This window comes from Plodia interpunctella, chromosome 19, assembly GCF_027563975.2.
Source record: "Plodia interpunctella isolate USDA-ARS_2022_Savannah chromosome 19, ilPloInte3.2, whole genome shotgun sequence".
NCBI classification, from domain to species: Eukaryota; Metazoa; Arthropoda; class Insecta; order Lepidoptera; family Pyralidae; genus Plodia; species Plodia interpunctella.
Window position 1 is genome coordinate 2,557,574 of NC_071312.1, and position 23,669 is coordinate 2,581,242.

The window sequence follows — 23,669 nt, forward strand, 5'->3', positions numbered from 1 at the left end:
TTGGCATGGACCGCGCAGTGTTAGAATTAAATCCAAACACACAAAAAGTTTCTAACTTCCAAATTGTACTTTAATGCCAGCTTATCCTTGAGCTAATCAGTACTCGTTTAATGATTTTTGTAATTGTTTGTGAATTTTTAGGATCAAAAGCGTAAGGGAAGCGGTTTGTGTTAATTACGGGGACGTTATTTCGCATATATATTTTTTAACAGTGGATCCTTTGTAAAATTTTTGTTTCGCTTTTGGTACATGTGAAATTTTGTTTCACATGAACTCAATCTTGCATACCTATATATATGAAAGTCTTTACCCCTAACGGGGTAGGCAGAGTTAAGTGTTACGAAACTCAAAGACCACATGTAGCGGGTGCCAAATTTATTTTAATGTACTTATTGCAGGAAAACCTTAAAACCATGACACTTCATCATTGTACGGCCACTGATGAATTTACCAAGCCATCGCACATCAAAAACCATGAACATACTAGATATCAATCTAATGAACAACTCAAATGCAATTTCTGGCCAAGTTGGGGCAATGATTACTTGATCGAATTGCAACCATGGACTGAATGGAATTCCAAGCAGAACGACCTTAATATCTGGAGATCTGGTGGTCCTGAAATTACCCAACACATACCACCACTTAAAAGAAGACTAGGGCGAGCTCATCAGGTAAGAATTTTCTGATTGAAAATGATTTGACTTAACAAGGCAACGAGCGTCCGCGTTTGTCCCTTACCGACAAAAGAAGCAAATAATTTGGAAGTCACCACAGGATCCTACAAAAATGAGGAGAATGTCTATGACCTAAGGACCTCTTCCGTATAAAGAATTATCTAGTATCGGGTGTCATGATAATTAATTTTACTTACTTTATACTTATTATTTTGTGTATAATAACAATATTCATAAACGATGAAATACAGCGATCAGTTTTTCGGAGACACTCAAAACGGACCGATATCACCTCAAGAAGTGCAATGTCCTGGAATATAATATGTGAACAGTTCTTAAAGCCTTATAAATACAGAATGTGCAGTATAAGCACAGTCTACTAAACCGATTCTACCACCTGAAGAAAATGCAGCTTTCTGGACTATAAATGTAAACAAGTTGAGACGGAAGGAGTTAATTTAGAGTTTTAAATTTCCAAATCAATCACGGTGGTTGGAGTTCAGAAAAATTATATACACTATTTTCGACATCTATATTATTTGCATGCACATCAGATTGCCTTTCTACCATAACAAAGATTATATAACCCTTATTATAAAACGTCAACTTTACCCATATTCAGTGTATTCAGGCTGACACCCGTCTGTCAGCCAAATCTAAGTACTTTAAATTGGGTAGGATTAAACAAATTATTCTTTAAGATGTGTGATGTAAGTATGATAAAAAACGTGTAAGTAGTAATTATTAAAAATTATGGAGCTACTCAAAAGACCAAGTATTTGGTTAACCTACGGGACAGACAGACCCCGCGGCCATAAGAGCAAAGGTCATAGATAGGTATTATTTCTTAAGCGCTGGGCCAAGTCTGCTGAATCTTAGGAGTTTTTTGTGGAAGAAATTGTAAAAACAAATTTTAGAGTCCACAAAGACCAGCTACAAAACGCAGTGGAACCGTTTCTGAATTTTCGTCTCGAAGACAAAAGTATATGCTCATTTATCATTAAAGATAATTTGAATTTCACATATACAAATATTTCTATTACATAGGTAAAGTTTAAATTGTTATTCTGCAAGCCTGTTACTAAATGCATTCCAGTTTCCAAACTCTCATTTCGTAAAAAAGCGTATTGTGAGCGCTGTCATTATCAGAATTAAAAACAGTTGGAATTGTAAAAAGTTTCATGGAACTGGCATGAGCCAGCTCAGAGTAGACAGTAATCTGGGAAAAACTAGTTAAAAACAGATCCTATACCGTATTCAGTTCAAGATGTAGTATATATATATAGCAGTGTATATATAGTAGGTCTAGAATATCTACTACAATTATTATTGATTGCGTGATTTGCTTTTAATTATGATTTCAAAATGGTCACCACATTTTGTCGGTCTGCCGTCATCGCGGTGAAGGACATCCGCACTCCTCCAATAGTAAATTCCATTGATTAGGCATTTCAAGAAATATACTGCTTCTTCGTCGCTCTGTAAGCTCCAGCCGCACCGTGTCTACAGGAATAATTTAATATGAATTTTAAATAAATAACCATATTCATCGCTTCACCGCATCGCTTCGTTGGAGAAAAAAGTAAGTGCTGCTTACGGCAAAATTAAAATCTCAAGGAGAAATTTAATTTATATTATTAGAAAATAGAACCTAGGCTGTACACCTTATAGCCTAGGTTCTATTAATCACTCCACGGGTAGCACTATAAATGCTAACTGTATCTAAACGAAACATCAATGCTATTTAGTTTCAGTGATTTGATCAGCTCCATTGAGCGGCACACCTCACGAAATCCTGAGTTTGTCCTGACTCAAACCCGCATGAAACTATTCAAATTACAATTTGACAAGACCACACAAAAGTTTAATAGTATTCAGAGCAAACAAATTTGTTTAGTTAAGTCAGGACTCAGGTTTACCTTAGGAATTAGTTAGATTGTTTGACTTGATTCTTAGTTTAGGTAGACTTTGGTTTACCTGCAATGGATGAGATTTTCAAAGAAAATGAATTAAATTTCGGTTACATTAAGCTTGAAACTATTTTTTATAATCAAAGATAACAGGGTAAAAATAGATTAATGAACAATGAGTAATATTTAGAAGCAAAATATGAGTGGAGAAGAACTAATTTTAAGGTCTTATCGACTTTAGTGCTTAGCTTGTATTTCAGGAATAGTGTTGACTCGATGTATCTCAAATCAAGTGAGGGAAGATATGGGGAACATACATAATATAACAAATAAAATTTTGAAACACTTCAAATTAGCTTCATTAGCGAGGTTTCTGAAAATGTTTTACATTCTGAATAAGGCAAGGTACTATCTCTAAATAAAAACATTATTTTGAGAAAATGCAGAAACCCGCCGTCACAGACCAACCACCCCTATATTCAGCTGTAAATCCAGGTCCGCCACCGAACATGGGCAATGCGCCTCCCCCGCCGCCTCCAGGCTACCCGACCTACGGCCCGCCTCCCCCGCCGCCCGGGTACATGCCCAAATACGGGGCTACCAGCATCATACAACCACCTATCATAGCAGTAGGTGCCTGCCCTGCTTGTCGGGTTGGCATTCTTGAAGACGACTTCACATGTCTGGGTATATTGTGTGCCATCTTCATTTACATTTGAATTATACACATTATATAAACCACTAACGTATGAGAAATATAAAGAAATACTTTGATAAATTTTATGTACATCAAACTTTATTAATTAGTATAGTTACCCTTTATAATATCAAGCATAAAAAAATTATTATCCGTGTGGTGCCCACATACAAGTAAAGAAGCATCTTGTACCTCTTTTTTCGATAAACGCGAAAGCACGATAGCATTTGATTTATAAAACTTGAGCGTTCAAACGCTTCGTCCTTGAAAGTGGCGTATATAAGTTTTAAATACAGAAAGAATTTCCATATACGCATTTTTGACAGTCGAGAATTCATCCACAGCCTCTATCACTTTGAACAGTGACTGCTCGGCACTGTAATTTTTATTTTAACACTTTCGCGGATGAACGACAGTCAAAGCAGAAGTATAGAGCTTATAACAACTAAACTTTAGTACGTCGTCGAGTATCCGTGAAAGTGTTAAATCATAAATCTTACACTTCATTAAAGTAACGAATCTGTTAAATTATAAAATAGTACTTTTTGCATATTAAAATAGGCAAAAATTGCTATTTTCAGATAAAACATAACCCATCTATTGATAAAAAAATTTATCAGACATTGAGTATTTCATGATAACGGTTTATTTTTGATTGGTCATAGTGACGTAATTTTTCAGCTATAGGTATTTTTTTTTTAATTGACGTATGCAATTTGTTTGACGATTTAAAAAATCGTTTATGTTACATTATCTAGATCTGGACTAGTGATGTGATGATGAGAAGATTTTTATTCTCGAAAATTCCCTCCCTTAAGAATTCCCGCCAAGAGAAATTCCCGTCGAAAATTTCACGGCAACGAACTGAAGGGAATTCTAGGGAATTACCAAGAATATCTCCTGACCGTTTCCGTGCATACTCGTAAATTTCGAAAGTGCTTATCACTGGACCTTGTAGAAGTATAATTAATGTTAATAATTTCTAGTTACAAACGCCTAGGTATAACATGTTATCTAAGCAGAAGTTAGCTTAATATCTATCTAATATTGATTATTTTTATTATATAGGAATGTATTTTTTAGTTTACGGCCAATTGGAGTGCCTTGCTATAGAATTCGACTTGTACTATTTTATACAACTTATTAATATATATTTTTTCATAAAAAGGCATTAATATATAGTCGAACATCTATTATTTAGAAAGTAGGGGTAATAAACAATTTCAAAGCCAAATTGTGTGCCATATTATAATTAATCTTATTTTTTTTCTGCGTCTGAAACTTTAATGACATATGTGTATTATTTTTTGGCCATTGTAATTATTATGGTTAAATTACTGCATCAATCAGTCCGAAAAAAAGTATGACTGTTTTTTTTTAATTTTGCAGCCAAAATGCCTTTATATAGTATTAAGGAAAATGTTATTTATTGATAGTTATGTAACGTAGGTAACTATATTATATAAACTGATTACTATTAAATTTATATAGAATTTATAAAATAAAGTTCGGGAATATTGTATTGAAAAAAATATTATATAGCTAGATTGAGGTCAAATGCACTCAAAATCAAAATTTTTAATAAGAATAAACACGCTTCTGATTTGCACCAGTCAACTTTGACGGAAATTTAACCTACGCGTCGTCGCCGATTATATAAAATGGCGTACGTTGCATTGTTGTGCGCAGGTTAAAATTAACGTCAACATTGCGCAACTGATCCTTAGAAAATAATTAAATTAAATAACTGCGTAACTTCTCATATACTTGATTTAGCTAAGTAACGTATCACCGCAATAAATTGAGTTATTATGACGGAAATCTCTTCGACCGTGTCTCGTAAGTGGTCCCTCGTCGTAGCTAACCATGTTTACTGGGCTGCTTTGTTTATTAACATCTTTTGATCCACTTTGCAAGGTTCTGCAGCTTTCCACAATGTTCATAACTATGACCGGACGATCATAGTATACCAATCTTGAAAATATTAAACAAAACAATACATTTCTTTGATTAATTGTCATACTTAACAATTTTTTTTCGTTTCAATATAGGTACTGGGTATAGTTATATGACCTATGGATGAAGAAAAAAAATATAAAATCCTTAAGTTCTGTTACAGTAAACTGTCCACGTTACTGTCCACGAATAAAAAAAAAACAAATGGCAAAAGGTAGCTAGGGATCATGCCCAATGAGGTTGGGATTAGAACGCCAATTGCGTAGAGTACCAGCAGGCGATCTACCTTTCTGCAACAAATGAACAATGCGCAAAGGTTCCTGAGCGTGGAACCATAAGGAAATATAGATTTCTCGGCGTTTATCGCTCGTTATATCCTAATCATAATCTGTTGCGTTAGTACAACATACATTTAAAATGAACCTTAAGAGAAGTTAGTTTAGTGGCATCCACAGCCGATAAACATTTAAGAATCGCAGCAAATACTAATTCGTGGACTAAAAATATAAATCCTATGTTAATACAAAAAGATTGGACAAATTTTAGTGGATACGGATGGTACAATAGATGCGGCTAAGGGGCCTCGTTCGACCAATTTAATTTGACCACAGACAAAGGGATTGTAAATGATAAGGGTGAGCATATGTCATCAAGTATATTCATTAAGTTATAATCATTTTCTAATTGTAGCTGTGTAAACATATCACTGGCATGTTGATTATATTCAAATAGGGTAACATGCCCATTTGCTGACACAAAGAAGAACTAGTAAGGCTTTTACCACGGAAGAACAAGAAAAGATTTTATCCGAAATGAATGACAACAAAATGATAAAATACATGAGAATTTAAGTCTGATTAGTTATCGACTGATTATACCTAAATGTTTTTGGCTGATTAATTTAAAAAGACTAAACGAAAACTAAGTTACCGAGATGATTGAAGTTCCTAATTTTGTATTTTAATAATTACCTACCTAAGATTAAACTTAATTTGTTTCATTAGCAACCTAGTTACCTATTTGAGAACTACAGAAGGGCTTTTCAGTGGGCTCTAAAATACCTATTGCTTTAATGCCAATAATAATATTAAATTATTTTTAATATTGGCACTAGTATGCCAATAAATATGAATATTTTGAATTTGTGAATATGAAATATGTTGAATATTTGCCAACAATGTGTTGCAATAATTGCCTAATACTACTAATAATGCAGGAAAACATATAATATATATGAACCTTACAATATATAAATAAATCTCAATGCATAATCAACAATTTCTGAATGAAATATTAACATTTTCTAAGAGTTTTTTGTATTGTATCGCTTCTAGTGCCAATAATTGGGTGGTTTACCCTACTATCAACTTGCAATTAAGTTCAAAAATTTATTTTTTTAAGTTGTTTTCTACTTTATTAATTTATGTTCATTATAATCTTTATGTTTAGGTGTCACGTTTCTTTTACTATTATTTGACTCAATATGCCTGATTCTATAATCAATATCTAAACCACGATTTGGAATATTACCTAGAATTTGTTAATGCTGGTAAATGTATAGCATATCCCTTTACCAATGTAATATAATCTTGCTAAATTGGGCATTTGGCAGATAATAATGACACGTACGACTTTCACCAAAGCCCTGACGTTTAGTTTAACCTGGAAATGCTGCTAAACATCAAACTAAGCCCCACTTAACACACGTAATGTCATCACACTGAACAGAGTGTCGATTCTGCAAACTTTAAGCCAAACCTGCAATTTTTGTACCTCTTATTGGCACGCCATAAGAACTACTATTGAGGCAAGTGCTTGTTTTAGCAGAATAGACACCCAGGTAAGTTGTTTCGAGCAGATTGTTATACGGATCTACCCGCGGCAGGCGTACATTAAGCCCAAGGTGAGGAAATTTCATTTGGTTGTTCGGAACTACTAAATTGTCTAAATTGGACAGTTCTAGAAAAGCAACAGAATTTGATAAGTTTTTTTAAGTTGATTTTTTACTTAAAGTTAATTACGGCCTTGACAGCCGATAATGCAACCAGATGAACAGCAAAATGAGCGAAAATGCTGTCGCATTCGATTCTTCAATATTAAAAAGGTGGGTATAAACCAACCACCTTTAATATTGAAGAATCCATATATATATATTGCGAGACTAGCGGAGTTGGAGCACCAACTTTAATAGCAGATATGCCAAGAAAGCTACAGTTTAGTGGAATTGGCCGCTTATCTGGAGTCTCGCATAATATTTATAAGCTCATCCGCAAAACTTTTCAGTTCTCAGTGAGAAAGAGTAAAGCTTATTTACGTTGCATTATAATTATTGTAACATGTTCTCATGGAACATTTATTAGACCAATAATACTATTGAGAAATATGTGTAGATATCGAACGGGACCGGTAGGAATACCAGAAATGTAATGATCGTGTAAATACCCGATCTAACAGAACTGAAAATAAAAGCAATAAAACCTTTGTTTTTATTTTTAGGGTTCGTAGCCGAATAGCAAAAACAGGGCTCTTAAGCCCCTATATCACAAACACTTTTCTAACACATTCTGAAATTTAAATGATTACATAGTTGAAACTTAGTAGGTAGATGTATTATGTAAACAGCTTTACGATTTTTACACAAAAATAAAAAGTCAATAATTTTAATATCTATTTGTTAGCTGATATATAGTTCAACTATCACTAATCCACTTTTTCCGTTTGATCGGTATAAAACATTTTAGCCTTTTTTCATACTAATAAATAAATAAAATAAAATAAAAAAGCCTCTTTATTCCAAAATGGTAATTGACCAGACAGTTTCATCTTTTATGTAACAATGAGAAAAACACACGAATTGATTTAAACATTTATTTTAAATATGACTCGTAGAATCTCTGGAATAATACAATAACAAGAAGAAATATCGCTCCTTTCGTAGCTTCAGATACAAGCCAACAGTTGTCGCTTGAAAACTTTAATAGTGTAATAATTAATTAATTTTAATAGTGCATACATAGTACATTATTATGTGATTTTAAAATGACATAGTTATTATAATAATAGATATTTTATTCAAACAAATTGTAAATGATGATGAAGACGCTTAATCTTTTCTCTGACTCAGAATCGTGTAATAACTATATGATGCTTTCATTATCTGAAACGAAAACCAAGTCAATCAGTGAAACTTTTAATTAGCGTGTATTTATGATTATCAGCCTCTATTTGTTCTAAGTATAGTCGGCCTCAGGTTGGTTACTGTTGAAAGTATGGACATACCAAAAAGTTTCAACGATACAATGCTTATTTTCTTGCTTCATCTTTTTCTCTTCTATTCAATTCTGACGTTGTCGAGTGTATTTTCCTTTTTTCCTTATTAGTAAATATATAATTAGTACTCTAATAGTGTGTTACTCCTACAGGTTATGGGCTGTCTCAGACACCTATTTCGAGTTTGGTTAAGTTAATTTTATTCGTTTGAAAAATTTAAATACACAACACAAAATGGCGACATCATCCACCGGTATTCATGTAGAAAAATTATTAGGTCGTGATAAAATACGTGGTGGTTCGCAGTCAGGAGTTATTTTGAATTGGAAGAGCTGTTGGGAATGTGTTGACCTTTACCTATTTACCTGAGCGTAGTTTGCTTATTTTCGATTCAAATTCAAAATTCTTTATTCAATTTAGATGATATAAGTGGGTACCTACATTATTAATGAAGTCAAAAAATGACTTTTACTAAGTTTACCGCCGATTTCACCGCATCGTTTGCAACAAACTTCACCGCAGCGTTTGCTTCAAAGACGTCAATTAACAATTGTAAGTCTTATGTGTACGAATGAACACTATTTCAAATGTTTTTATTGACATTTTCAATAACATTATTGAAATTGTCAAAATATATATTTATATAAAGCTAAATGTAAAAAAAAATACGTAATCTTGTCATAAATCAATAACATTTATTATGGGGATACTGCACCATGCTTGGGCCAAACATTCTTATCATACTTATAATACAGTTCACATAATTATCAGACTTATAATACGCCTTTTACGATGTACTTCTTCTATAATTTTCTAAGTATCCGGCCCAATAATCCATTTAGGTAATTTATTATAAAAGCGCATATGATTCCCAAAAAACGACGTCCTAACTGTGGCCAACCGATGCCCGGGGACAAACAATTTATCTTTATTACATATAACTATCAGTATCACTTACTAATCCCATTTCCATCAACATTTAGCTTGGTTGATACATTTTGTTATGACTATTTACTAAACAAATAAAATCCAATACAATAAAATCCAAATCATTATATAAAATAAATATCATATCAGATATCACGCATATTCAACTTGTGAAAAACATACTCACAGCAATAAAAGTGGGTATATTGAAATAAACAAATGGACCAGCAGAAAAGTACACAGTTTTGCGGAGCTGGCCGCCTAGAAGCAGTACGCACCGACGGATTGTTACGTCACGGCTCCACCAGTCACTCTTGTAGACGCCGCCGTCTACTTGCTGACTCTGAAAGTGATTCTACACTCAATTCGGTGTTGACTTGAAGTTGGAAATGTTGATAACGAACTGATTTAATAGTCAAAAAGGACTTCGACCTTTTCACAAGCTTCTATTTGGTGTCCGCTGTCCCGATACTTGTCTGTCTGAAAATCAAATCTTGCAAGTTAAATGACACTATTTCCACTTGTCAGGGCATAGTTGAAATTTCCCGCGACGCTTTAGTTTTTATGGCAATGCGTTATTATGATAAGCATGACCTGATGTTGCAGCTAGGATCGGTTCCCAAGGAAAAAACTCTTCTACAGCTTACAGGATGGACATGGTTTTCTGTCACACGTGCAGGAAGATTTCTCTGACGACAATAAAAACTTGTGGCAAAATAAACATTTTTGTAAAAAGCTTGTTACATGGTTTGTAATGGTTTCTTCAGGGTTCGGCTCAAACATTATTCCATAAATAAAACGAGTCTAATTTCACTTAAACCCTTCATTTCGGAAAAAAACGGGAAGATAAAAAGAGAAAATTTCACAAAGGGGTGTTAATAGTAGCTAACAATGGAAGTTAGAAACAACTGACAATACACAAGAATTTGTTGGTGACATGAGATCCACGTTATTAGGGCATCTTTTTAGGAGGGTACAATGATAATATTTACTTGATTAAGGGCCAAGAAATGAGCTACCGTAATTAATATAATACCATAAAATTTTCATGTTCCTTTTTGTATGATCTTCACAAATACAAAATATAGGACTAACAATACTAACCATAATTAAGACTTCGTTGCTATGCCAGCAATAGAGAAATAGCTGAAAAACCAACGCAATTATGTAAACTGCCATCCGAATATATTCCATGTGCGTGTTCATATTCTGAAAGTGGTAATGTAAAGTCAAGTCTTACTTAATAAAAAACTTGCACACTGAGCAAGATCAATGAAATATTTGTGTTGTCTGTAAATACCTACTATTATTTAATACTTTACAGTCAACGGTACTAATGACTTTAGTTAATGTCACTTGATTCTTATCTAGTCTATTTTTATCTATTTTCTATAGCCTTTTTACATGTTCTACTGCTAGGTAAAGGCCACCCATTTTGTCTTCCATTAGTTCTCTAGCAATAACTAAAAGTACAAACTTAATAATGACATTATTTTACTTGTGACAATTATAAATCAATGAATGGAATACAATAAAATAGTCCACGCTAAGAACTAAGTTCGTATCGTAGATTAAATCAACAACAACAATTATAATAGTTGAATGAGATATGAAATTTGTTTATGAAACTTTTTTTTCTAACACCAATAATATTATAAAAACGTAATTTATAAAATAACTTACTGAATTAAATTGAACAGCGTTAATGCAAATCATAAGTGAACAAATTATGACGTACAGAAACTGAACAGGCGATAGAACACTGTTTAAAAGTTTACAATATCTGCAAAACACAGGATAGGTAATAGTTAAAATGAGATCAGTAATAAGAAGAAAGATGACAAAACTATAGATAACATTACTTGTGCAGAGATAAATGATGATTGTGACAGTCCCTGATCTTTTGTAACACTTCTTCGTTACTCAATTCTGCATCCACAAATAATCTTGAACAATTAATTTTTAATATCTCCAATTGTCCAGCAAAGAAATTCATGAGAACTATAACATTCGTGTCATAAAAGGATGAAATACCACCAGTGTAGAAGGAAAAACTTGAATGTAACACAAACATCATCCAATAAGCAAAACCTTGGGTTCTGTCGAAAGGCGTCCATGAACTCAAGATTTCTATACGCGGTACGGTGGAATTATAAGAAGTAGAATCGTGTCTATATTCCAAAAATAATACCGTGATCAAAGTCATAAATATTTCCGAAGAAATTGTCAAAATCAACGCAAACCAGTAAGAGTATGTGACAACTCGTGAATATTTCGTATATCTGTCAATTATTTTCTTTGTTTCCTCATCATCCGAAGAAAGTTGTGACAATTCCGTAGAAGATACGTAATTTATTATTTCGCTCCAAGGTTGCTGCCAAATCACAAAAGTTAAAACTTTCAGAACACATAGAGTACTTTGAAGTGTGATTGACATATTATGAAAGACTGATGTTATGTTAAACCGAATGCGCCACAATTCAATATACTGGCTTAAAACGAAAAGTGTTACTACAAAGTGAATTAAATTGTTAACAGAGTAAGACAGTCCGGATGACCGCACGATGCCATAATGTTTCAAACCCCAGAGAGTTGGTCCAAGTAAAGGATGCTTTTTATCTTCAACTGTTGACTTAAATTTTCTTATCATTTTTAGACAAGTGGCTAGTACGAAGATAAATAAAGAAATGAAAAAATATGTGATACATTACACATTAATCAATTAGAGGTGTATACTAGTATTTTCACTTCGTATTGGATATTATTTATATGTACCAATAAAAAAAATTATGCGAAAATTTGCGCAGCTTAAATAACACTCTTCCTTTCTAGATTCCGTGAAAAATTTGTGACATATCTTCATGTTTTAACATATATTCTGGTGTCCAGAACTATAGATGAAAAGTATCATTTCTACTACACAGACAAACAAACAGTGTTAATAGATTGAGAAATAAATGCAATATATGATTACTGTAATATTAGTGCCGTAAAATGAAGAAGAAATTACCATGTAGACCGATATTATTACCACTAAATAAGCTATTGTTAAGACGATAGAAAAAATACAAATTGGTATTCTACAATTTCTTCTTTAATACTACTTATTTATTCATCTAAATCGTACATATGTTAGCGGGCTTTTTTAATGTTCCTAGAGGATTGTGAATTTTTCATTATAATGTTAATTATTATTGCAAATTAAAATTGAACACGTTATTGATCGGACTTATGTCTAATCTTAAATTGACGAACACGCAGTTCACATTCAAAAACTAGTAAGCAACTACTTCCAACTGTTTTCAATTAAAATAGGTTACGGCGCTACTGATGAAAGCCCGGGTGCGTTGCACTGAATATCATTTAATTGTATACTTTTGAAGTTTTGACCACACTTCAAAGGAGACAGTGGCCGAAATCTCGAAAAAACGTTTACACATTTTTTTTAATTTCGTTCACATTGTAAGATAATGTATAATAGGGTAGGTAATATGGTGTGCCCAGGCTCGGATTCTGACGAAGGAGTTCTTCAGTGGTTAAAATAGCACAGTCGTGAAATGTTACTATGCTTCAGTCCGATGTTAGTGATTTATTGCACTAGAATAGTTAGCTGTCTTTGTTGCTAAGAAGCGTGTAAAAACTATAAGAGCCTCTTATTACCTGAAACAAATAAGTTTTTGACATTGAGAATTCGGGGCGCTGGCTCAACTTTCTTAACTTTTCTGGTCATATGGCACGCAGGTTTTCTCATGATTCGATTTCTTGACGTTACTGTTTTCAGTATTAAATTTCTTAAAGATAAAAAACTATCAGACATAGCATAAAGATATAAACTATTGTAAATCAAATATATTTTGTGCTATAAATTTGAATAAGTAAATAAAATGGACATGGTCCCCAGGTTTATGAATACATTAGCAACGCAACTTAGTCTGTGCAAATTTTATTGATCAAAATGCAATATGTAAAAGTACAAAGAGCGCGAACTTCATGTTAAGATCATTCAGAGAACATCTAGCAGCCAAATCTTTCCCTATGGATCAAAACTCTCTCTGTTTCTCTGCTGAGCATCTTCCCGTCTTTCTTTCATCGGAGCCCAGCTGAGGTCCGCTTTTCGCTCTCATACAAATAAGACTATATGGATGCAACTCAAGATAATATTGCCAATAATTTACATAAGCACCATATATATACTTACAGCAATAAACGTGGACAGGTTGAGATTAACAAAAGGCCCAGCTTGGAAGCACACAGTCTTTCTAAGCTGTCCCCCGAGCAAAAGTATATTGCCTTGGATTTTAAAGTCACGTTTCCACCAGTCACTCTTGTATACGCCGTCCTCTACTTTACTACTCTGCGAACATTTTAACATATTGCTATAGATAGTTCTTACATTAGCTCGTATTTTGTTATATTAAGTATTTATTTTATTTTAGAGATATAAAGATTTGATTTTAGAATCAAAAACGTTACCTACGGACTTTACCCATTTGGAATTTGTACTAATGAATTTGTTTTAAAAATTAAAATATGATATTCACCATAACTAACACTTCATTGCTATGCCAGCAATACAGAAATAGTTGGGCTATCAAAGCTATCAAATACTCAATTATTCTGATCATATCCATCTTCGTGGTACTTTTCTGAAAATAAAATTTTATTTATGCCTTTATGATTTACAAAGATTGCTCTTATTAAGATTTTTTTTTACTTTTTTGTTTTGATATGGTATTATTACCTAATCTAATTAAATTTAAAATATGAGTGATACTTTCTGCTATTTCATTTTATAATAATCGTGGTTTAATATACAATCATTACTAATAGATAACCATTAAACAGAGCGAATGATATTTTTGCAATTAAATGTGAAACTATTACCATTGTTATTTGTATACCACTGGCGCAGATCATAAGTGAACATATGACGACGTACAGAAACATTACAGGCGATAGGACACTGTTTAATATCTTGATATGTCTGAAAAATGTACATGTCTAAGTATGATTAATGATAAACTATATAAAAACAATCGTAAAAATATAAATATGAAGAAAAGTGATAAATATGTACAAACAAAAAAGTTACTTTATTAATAACAGATGTTGCATATGATACTCCTGGATCTTTCGTATCGCTTCAGAATCACTCAGTTCTTGAGAATTTTCGAATAATCTCGAACAGTTTATACTCAGCAATTCCATTTGTCCAGCAAAAAAATTCATTAATACAACAGCATTTGTGTCGTATGCAGCTACAATCCCTCCACCGTAAAAGCAAGACATGGCTTGTTCCACATAAACTACCCAATATCCAAACCAGTTTTTCCTATCGAATGGAGCCCATGAGCTCATAATCTCTGGATACGAAGTAGAACCATTTCTTGATGATATTAATATTGTAGCCAAAGGTGCTAGAATCAAGGTTAAAACAGTACCAGCCACCAGATTCCAATAGAAATTTGTTACTCTGCGCGAATACTTTGTATAATTCGAAATTATTCTTTCTGTATTCTTATCTTTTGTTGATAGTTGTGATACCTCTAAAGAGGACACGTAAGTTATAATTTCTCTCCAAGATTTTTGCCAACATACAAACGTACTAGCTTTGACAACACAAACTGTACTCAACATGGAAACTGATAAATTTTGCAATGCTAAAGTGAGATCCGATCTGATATTCCACAATTCAATGTACTGGCTTACAACAAACAATATTGCTGCAATATGGATCAAATTGTAAATGTTTGAAATTATCCCTTTCTCAGGTTGCCACAGTCCCCAAAATTTCAGACCCCAAAGAGTGGGGCCCAATAACGGTCGCCTTTTGTCTTCTAAATTCGACACAAATTTACTTATCATTTTTTCGTGCGAGTGTTGCTTGGCGTGACAAAGAACAAGTGATACTTTTTGTGAACGAATCGGCTATATAATTTAGTACTAATCAGCATTCACCATGTTGACTAGTAACATCATGCGACACCCATTTTCGCTTGAAATGATTATCCATGATTTTTGTATTTGTAATCCAAACGGATACAAAAATAATACCAATATATAAATACAAAAATATATTGAATGTCACAATTAAACAATTGTGACATCCAATGTATTCTATGATTTTCTTTCAATTATTAATTTGTGTATAAAGGGAAGATAACTCCGATCTTTTACTGTTGCCCATTGAACTAGAAGATTAGAAAGACATGTTTGTTGTTGATTTCTTTTTAATCGAAATGTGGGGGGACTTAAAATATATTAAAATAATAATAATATAATAAGAAAATATATTTAATTAATGAATGCAGTTATTCTTCTAAAAGATTCATGGTTTGAAAATAACAGTGAGTCAAAGCATTTTATTTTAATGGAAGTCTTCAAATAAATAAACAATGCCAATATCCATTAAATCATGTTTCAGGGTTGGGAAAAAGGGTAAAACTCACAATTGCAATATTGAGTTTAACCTGAGAGGGAAACGATCAGTAATAAAGGTTATCTTCTTCATGGTTTGAACCATTGTATGAGGAATAAAGTAGAAAAAAATTAGATCTTTTGACATTGGTAAGCAAGAAGAACAAAGTGAGGTAAATTGGATCAACAAATTTTATGAAGAGATATTGGCAATAGAAATGCTTGTGGGCTTATTGACCAAATTTCAAATTTTTATAGTAGATTATCAGATAGCTAACAACACTATAGTAGGGAATAAAACCACTCATTCAATGGGGGCTACATTGAAAAGGCTAACAAACAGGTATTGCTTTTAGGGGCCCTTATCATATGAGATCAGCAACTGACAAGACAAACTTATTAGTTGTTGAAGGACTATCAAATACATTGGACTTTCCTGAAAACGTTTATAAGGGCTTCTGTTTGATGAAAGACGAAGAAGGCAACAAATATCTAATTAGAAAAACAATAAAGAAAATTAACGGTATTAATTTAACTTTTATACGAATTTCTGTATTCATAGCAAGCAATATGATAGGTGATATTATTATGAGGCATTCTCAATTCAAAACAAAAGATGCATTCAAAGCTTTATATACTTCACATAATAATATAACCAATGATATGACATTAAACTTTTTTATAAATCGTATCATTGATGCGGTTCTTATGGCGATCATTGCTAGGAAAGAGGAATATATCTCAATGTTTAGAAAATTCTTCATGGTTTTGATAAACTCAAGGAGACAATAGAGTGCTTTCACATTAGTAAAGGGGATGGATAGATTAGTAAAGGGGATGTGTGACAAGCTTAATGAATGCATAATTGACAATCCATTACCCATGTTCTACCAAAATTCATTAATTTACCTGATATGTATTAGTGTAGTAAGTATTTTTTACAGCCGATTTTTCAGAGGAAAAACCTTTCTAAAGGTTTTTGTAAAACAAAAATGATCAAAACATTGTACAGACGGACTGTCACAAAAAATCAACATAGTGATATCAAACACACGTATTTAAACTAAAAAACACCTAAACAGTAAATAAGGGTTGATAAAGGGTCGTTATAATAGAAACATATCACATAAATACGACAAGTTGCTCGTTATATAATGTGACACGTGATCGTTAGTAGAAATGTGAAATTGACATTTTCATAACAGATGTTTTTTATTGCAAGTGTATATTTATTTTGATTTGACACAATTTACGAAAGTGGGAAAGTTATAAACAATGTCAATCGGCATAATAAATAAGCAGGAATATTATTTTTTGCTGAAATGACGAATTAAATTAAATTGTTTGCTGTGAAAAATGTACCTATGGATAATTGGAATATAATAATATGAATTACGAAATAATAATTACGTAATAATTTATATTAAAGATTTTTATGGGTAGTTCACATCGTTTACAGACATTAAACGAGACAAAAAAGTTTAAAAGTCTAGAGTCATTAAATGCCCTGCAAATAGTTCAATAAGAGTGTGTTAGTTTTTTAAAATAATGATTTATAATATTATTGTTGATAAATATAGTATAAAATTGACAATTTACTAGAAAATTAGACACAAAATCAACAAATTTCAATACATTGGCTTAATTTTATCATAAATTTAATATACCAATTATATAAACCTTCATTTAGGAGCAATGATTAATTTTTCCCAGTAATTTTGATCATATTTTAGGTCTAACTAATAGACAGACTTGAAAATCTTTATCTTTCCTTTGTTCGATCGAAGGATAGCGTGAAATTTATGCCGTAATAGTAATTACCACTTTTTTACGCTATTTTTATACTACCCCTGCCACGTTTTGATTCTTTGAGAATTTCGAGATTCCATATTCCTCATGTCTATCATACAAAGCTGATATATATATTATTGTTAAAATGTTTTATCGTCTGGTTGCAGCATATGGAACAATCCTTAGTCAAAACTCATCAACAAAATATTCTCGCTATTCATATAAGTATTAAAACATAGATTTTATATGTTAAGAGATACTGTCTTAAAAAAATCATATTATAACCTTCCTATGCACTAATTTGTGGGAATAGTCCTATTCGTCGAACTTGATTGTTACATGGAAATAGAAACTATGATCATCTATAATATTTTGGCCACTCAGCGTTCGTGCTGTTCCAAGATAACGCGCTATTTAAGACGTCACTTAACGTAATAAAATCTAAGACTCTCTGGTATTATTTACCAATATCAACCAAGTGTTCGACCATAAGCTGCCCTCCCACACATTTTTTTTGATTTTCGGACAGGTATTCTGAAATTATTATTATACTTAGAAAGATTTACAATTTGATAGTTTCAAATTAGGTTGGAAATATAACAAACAAACCCTTATAATTTATTATATTTATTGAGGTCGACCGATAGTTTTGGGATTAATTAAAAGGGTAAGGATCTAGCAAAATATATATATATCCCTACTAATTGAGCCAATCTATCACAATGAGAACTACAAATATTGTTTTTTTTATTTAAGAAAATACCAGCGCTTCTTATGTAACTCTTGCTACGATATATTTTCACTTTATTTTGTTTATTAGACATGATCCCTAGACGTTTGTGTAATCAAATTAATTTTGTATGAAGTTCGTCGTTCGCTTTGAGCGAGTGTTCACCTTCTGAATATAATAATTCTGTTGGTTGTTGCTAAGTTACTTGTTTACGATACGATACAATCAACCATTCCAGAATCTTGTTTTTATATTTTACAATATAATTACTCATCACTTCTGACCGCCACTGCGATACATTATTCCAATAGGTCATGTCCCAGAACACGAAATTTTCTGTTACCAAATTGATTGGACATGATGACTACTCATCTTGGAAATTCGCAATAAAATTGTTACTGATTCGTGAAAAATGTCTGAAATACACGCAAACACTTCCAGAGAAGGACAATACAGAAGAAATTGAAAAGGATCAAGAGGCTTTTACCTTGATTTGTCTTCATTTGGAACCTCAACTCTATCCGTATGTGCAAAATCTTTCGTATACTAAAGAAGTGTGGGATGCGTTGGCAGCCATTTTTGAGGATAAAGGAATTAATAGACGAATAAATTTAATGAATTCTCTCTTGGATGAAAAGCTGGAAAATCATAAATCGATGCATGATTACGTTCAAGCGGTCATGAGTCACGCTCAAAAGCTGAAGGAGATAAATCAAAGTTTCGATGATGATTTAGTTGCTGTGGTACTTTTAAGAGGTTTGCCTGATGTTTATCGCCCATTGCGGATGGCTTTAGAGCACTCAGGGATGAAACTTACCTCAGAAAATGTTCGGCAAAAGCTTTTACAAGAAGATTCGGTTCAGAGCTCTTCTAAGGATTCTTCGCCTATAAATTCAGCTTTAGTAACAAGGAAACAACATAAAAATTCAGTAAAGTGTTTTAAATGTGGGAAGCAAGGTCACAAAAAAATAAACTCCAAACTGTCCAGAAATGAAAAAGGATGCAAAAAGAGAAAATGTATCAACGGTTTCTCCGAGCTCGAAGAAAGTTGGATTATATTGTTCGCTGTCAGTCCATAATTCATTTAATCCCTCGTTGTGGTATTTGGATAGTGGAGCTTCAAATCACATGAGTTTTCAAAAGCACTGGTTTAGAGACTTTAAGGTTACTGATAACAATGTTGTGACATGTGCGAATGATGAGAAAATGTCAAGTACAGGTATGGGTGACATTTTGGTAAGTTTAAAAGGAGTTTTGTTACCTATAAGAGATTGCTCATATGTACCTGATTTGCGAGTTAATCTGTTGTCTATTAGTAAGTTGGTACAGAAGGGTTGGAAAGTGGTTTTTGATTCTGATGGTTGTAAGTTGATTCACTCATCGATGGGCCAAATTACGAGTAAACTTGTGGTTACTGCTAGTGAAGTCTCGGGTATCTATATGTTGGATGACTGTTTTCCTGTTGTAGATGGGGCTTTGGCTACGGTTCAAGTTGAGGACTCGTTGGCGCTTTGGCATCGGCGGCTTGGGCATGTAAATTTAGGTGATTTACGCAAGCTTCCAAGTATCGAAGTTGGAGGAAAGAGTGTAATGGAACCGTGTGTCGCTTGCATTAGAGGTAAGGCGCACAGATTACCTTTTCCAAGGAGTGAGGCAGAGCGAGCTAGTGACAAACTTGGTTTGTTACACGCGGATTTATGCGGTCCAATGTCTGAACATTCGTATGGAGGTGCTCATTACATGTTTATCATTGTTGACGATTTTACGAGAAAAATGTTCGTTTATTTTCTCAAAGAAAAATCTCAAACTTTGAAAACTTTCAAAGATTTTGTGGTACATGTGGAAAATGAGACAGGTTTACAAGTCAAGAGTATACGGACGGACAATGGTACGGAGTTTGTAAATAAGAATTTTAAATTATTTCTTTCTAGCAAGGGTATAAGGCATCAGTTGACGGTTCCCTACACACCGGAACAAAATGGTGTTGCGGAGAGGTCGCTTAGATCCATAACGGAGATGGCGCGAACCATGTTATTGGATAAAGCATTAAATAAGAAATTTTGGGCAGAAGCTTGTAATGCAGCGGCTTATGTCAAAAATAGATTACCTCACAGTGCAAACAATGGGAAAATTCCGGAAGAAATGTGGACGGGAAAACAACAGAACTTGGATCATTTAAGGGTATTTGGTTCTTTTGCCTATTTACATATTCCTAAAGAGAAAAGAAAGAAATGGGACGCTAAGGTAAATAAATATATTTTTGTAGGGTACTGTGAAGATACCAAAGGCTATCGATTAGCAGATCCTAGCGATCCAAGAAAGATAATAACAGGAAGAGATGTTATTTTTATCGAAGGTTCAGATTTACAGTTAAAATCTGGTGAACTGGAATCTGAATTAAGTTCAAAGGTTGATTCTCCTCTAGAGACTGATGATAATGATAATGTTGTTCTATGGGAAATAGATCACTCTTCAAAGGTAGAGCCATCTACATCAACACCGGTAGTTCCTAATGATGTATCGAATGACTTATCTATTGACGATGAAATCGGTACATCAAATGAAAATGATGTTGATAATTTTGAAGATTGCCATGAAGAGGAACCTAGATATCCTTTAAGGAATAGGATTTTACGCAGTACTCAAAGTGGATTATATTGTTATCATAGTTTAAATGATAAAAAGGAAGAACCGCGGACTTACAGAGAAGCATTAAGAAGGCCAGATAGTCATGAGTGGCAAGCAGCAATGGAACGTGAATTAGAGTCTATGAAAGAGCACGACGTTTGGAAGGTAGTTGAGAAACCGCCTGAAGCCAAAGTAGTTGGAAATAAATGGGTCTATAAATACAAATATGATGCTGACGGTAAAATGACATACAAGGCTCGTCTTGTCGCAAAAGGGTTTACACAGTCATATGGCGTAGATTATTTTGAGACATTTTCACCGGTCGTGAGAAGATCAACTCTAAGGTTGTTGCTGGCTTTGGCTGCGGAAAATGATTTACAGGTGCATCATTTCGATGTAAATACAGCATTTTTGAACGGGGATTTGCATGAGAAAGTTTATATGCTATTACCGGAAGGTTATGTTCAAAAAGATTCGAATAAAAAGGTTTGTTTATTGCAGAAGGCAATATATGGCCTTAAACAAGCCAGTCGTTCATGGAATGAAAAAGTAAATAGTGTCTTACTATCAATGTCATTTAAACGTTCTGACATTGATCACTGTTTATATTATAAAGATGATATTTTTATATGTCTTTATGTGGATGATTTTATTATATTTTTTAGAAATATAAACAGTAAATTAAGTTTACTGATGGGTTTACAAAAGGTGTTTAAAGTTAAAGATTTGAAGGAAGCCCGGCAAGTCTTAGGGATGGGCTTGGAGAGAAGAAATAATGATGGGTTCTTTCTACACCAGAGAAAGTTTATAGAAACTTTACTGAAAGACTTTAATATGGATAATTGCAAGCCGATTAAAGTCCCACTTGAGCTTAATCTACATAAAGTTTTGGCAGATGGGGGTGATGATGGTAAGGACTACCATAGTGATGACAAGAACTGCCAAGAAACTTTAAGATTTAGATACCAGTCTTTGGTAGGCGCTTTAAATTATTTAGCTTGTAATACTAGACCTGACATATCAGCCGCCGTGAGCTTCTTGGCTCAGTATAATTCATGTTGTCAGTCTGTACACATGAAGGCAGCTAAGCGTGTATTGCGTTACCTAAAGGGAACGTATAACTTAGGCCTCATATTCCAGAAGTCTAATGAACTGTTTAATTATGGAATTACAGGGTATGTCGACGCTGACTGGGGAGGACAGATCAAGGATAGGAAGTCATATTCAGGATATATCTTCAAATTAGGATTGAATACCATTTCCTGGGAGTGCCGTAAACAAAACTGCGTTTCACTCTCGTCGACAGAAGCGGAATATGTTGCACTATCGGAGGCTTCTAAAGAAGCGACATATCTTTTACGGTTAGTGGAAGATATTGCAAACATCACTGATACTGTGGTTGTCAAAGTTAGAATTGATAACCAAAGTGCAATCGCTTTAGCTAAAAACGCGATTGCTCACCGTTGCACTAAGCATATAGATATACGGTATCATTATGTTCGTCATTGCATCAATGAAAAGTTAATCGAGTTGGAGTACATACCTACTGAAGATAACATTGCAGATGTACTGACGAAACCTTTGCCTCGTGTAAAGTATGAAAAGTGTGTGTCTGGTTTGGGTTTATGTTTGGCTGTGTAATAGGGAATAAAAGTGACGAATGGTTACTTGAGAGGAAGTGTTGGTTGTTGCTAAGTTACTTGTTTACGATACGATACAATCAACCATTCCAGAATCTTGTTTTTATATTTTACAATATAATTACTCATCACTTCTGACCGCCACTGCGATACATTATTCCAATAAATTCCTTTTGGAAATAATAATTAAGAAAAGCTAGATTAGAAACGAAGGTACATCTTGTTATTTTTATAATAGTCTTTGTAGTTGCTTGTTGATGGTAATATATTGTATCTTAAAAGCCTCTTTTAAAATAACCTTGTGTGAAAAATCAGCGATTAATTAAATACCTACAATTTCATAAAAGAAATCTTTAAGTAGCAGATAAACAGTAAATTAGAATAAATAAGCATTTCTGTGCTGTTTAAATGCTTTAAAGACTTAATTTCAGGCAAATTATGGTTTCGCGCGATGAAAATGAAGTGTTGGGAAAAATTAAATATGATTAAGGTTTTTTAAAACGGAAGGTAACCATAAAGAATTTCTAAATTACATACGGTAGAGATTTCCTTGACTTTTGTGAACGATTTCAGATTAGCTACCAAAAGTTAAGTTTAATTTTAGTAAATTTATACCTACTAAAAACTAAAGAATTGATTATTTCTTGTGAAAAATAGATCTTTGCATAAATACTACACGAAGTGGTAATTAGAAATATGTAAATCTAGATAGTATGTATTCTTCAATTATCTGTACCCATATATTTTATTGTATAACAGAACACATAATATAATAAAAGCGTCATAAAATTTTAAATATTATAAACTAATCTGCAAGCCACTAGAGCGAGCACGGGTTTTCAAGATTAATTTCTTAAGTTGTTGAATCCAACGTTACATAAGTATTTTCAATATTATAAAATTTAACACTGAACGTAATTTTTTTAAATTATCAAATACTGATATATACGCTTTAACTATTCCACAATTAAGGTATATCAAAAGACCTTTAAAAAGAAGTGCTAACAAATATATGAATGTGGCTAT

General features: G+C 33.0%; 2 protein-coding genes across 2 annotated transcripts; one reads left to right on the forward strand and one right to left on the reverse strand.

Annotated features, from left to right (window-relative positions):
* Nucleotides 1-3,027: 3,027 nt before the first annotated feature.
* On the forward strand, nucleotides 3,028-3,306 carry LOC128678484 (membrane protein BRI3-like). The gene has a single exon (XM_053760068.2). It carries the CDS (start codon nucleotides 3,028-3,030, stop codon nucleotides 3,304-3,306), a length of 279 nt encoding a protein of 92 aa, XP_053616043.1.
* A 4,788-nt stretch (nucleotides 3,307-8,094) lies between these two features.
* Nucleotides 8,095-15,357, reverse strand: LOC128678485 (uncharacterized). The gene is made up of 10 exons (XM_053760069.1): nucleotides 14,530-15,357; nucleotides 14,322-14,421; nucleotides 13,979-14,083; nucleotides 13,636-13,791; nucleotides 13,049-13,097; nucleotides 11,300-12,125; nucleotides 11,121-11,220; nucleotides 10,542-10,646; nucleotides 9,625-9,780; nucleotides 8,095-8,397 (listed from the first exon to the last, which is right to left on the reverse strand). The coding sequence occupies exons 1-10, from the start codon at nucleotides 15,300-15,302 to the stop codon at nucleotides 8,344-8,346; spliced, it is 2,424 nt and encodes an 807-aa protein (XP_053616044.1). The 5' UTR covers nucleotides 15,303-15,357; the 3' UTR covers nucleotides 8,095-8,343.
* Nucleotides 15,358-23,669: the final 8,312 nt, after the last annotated feature.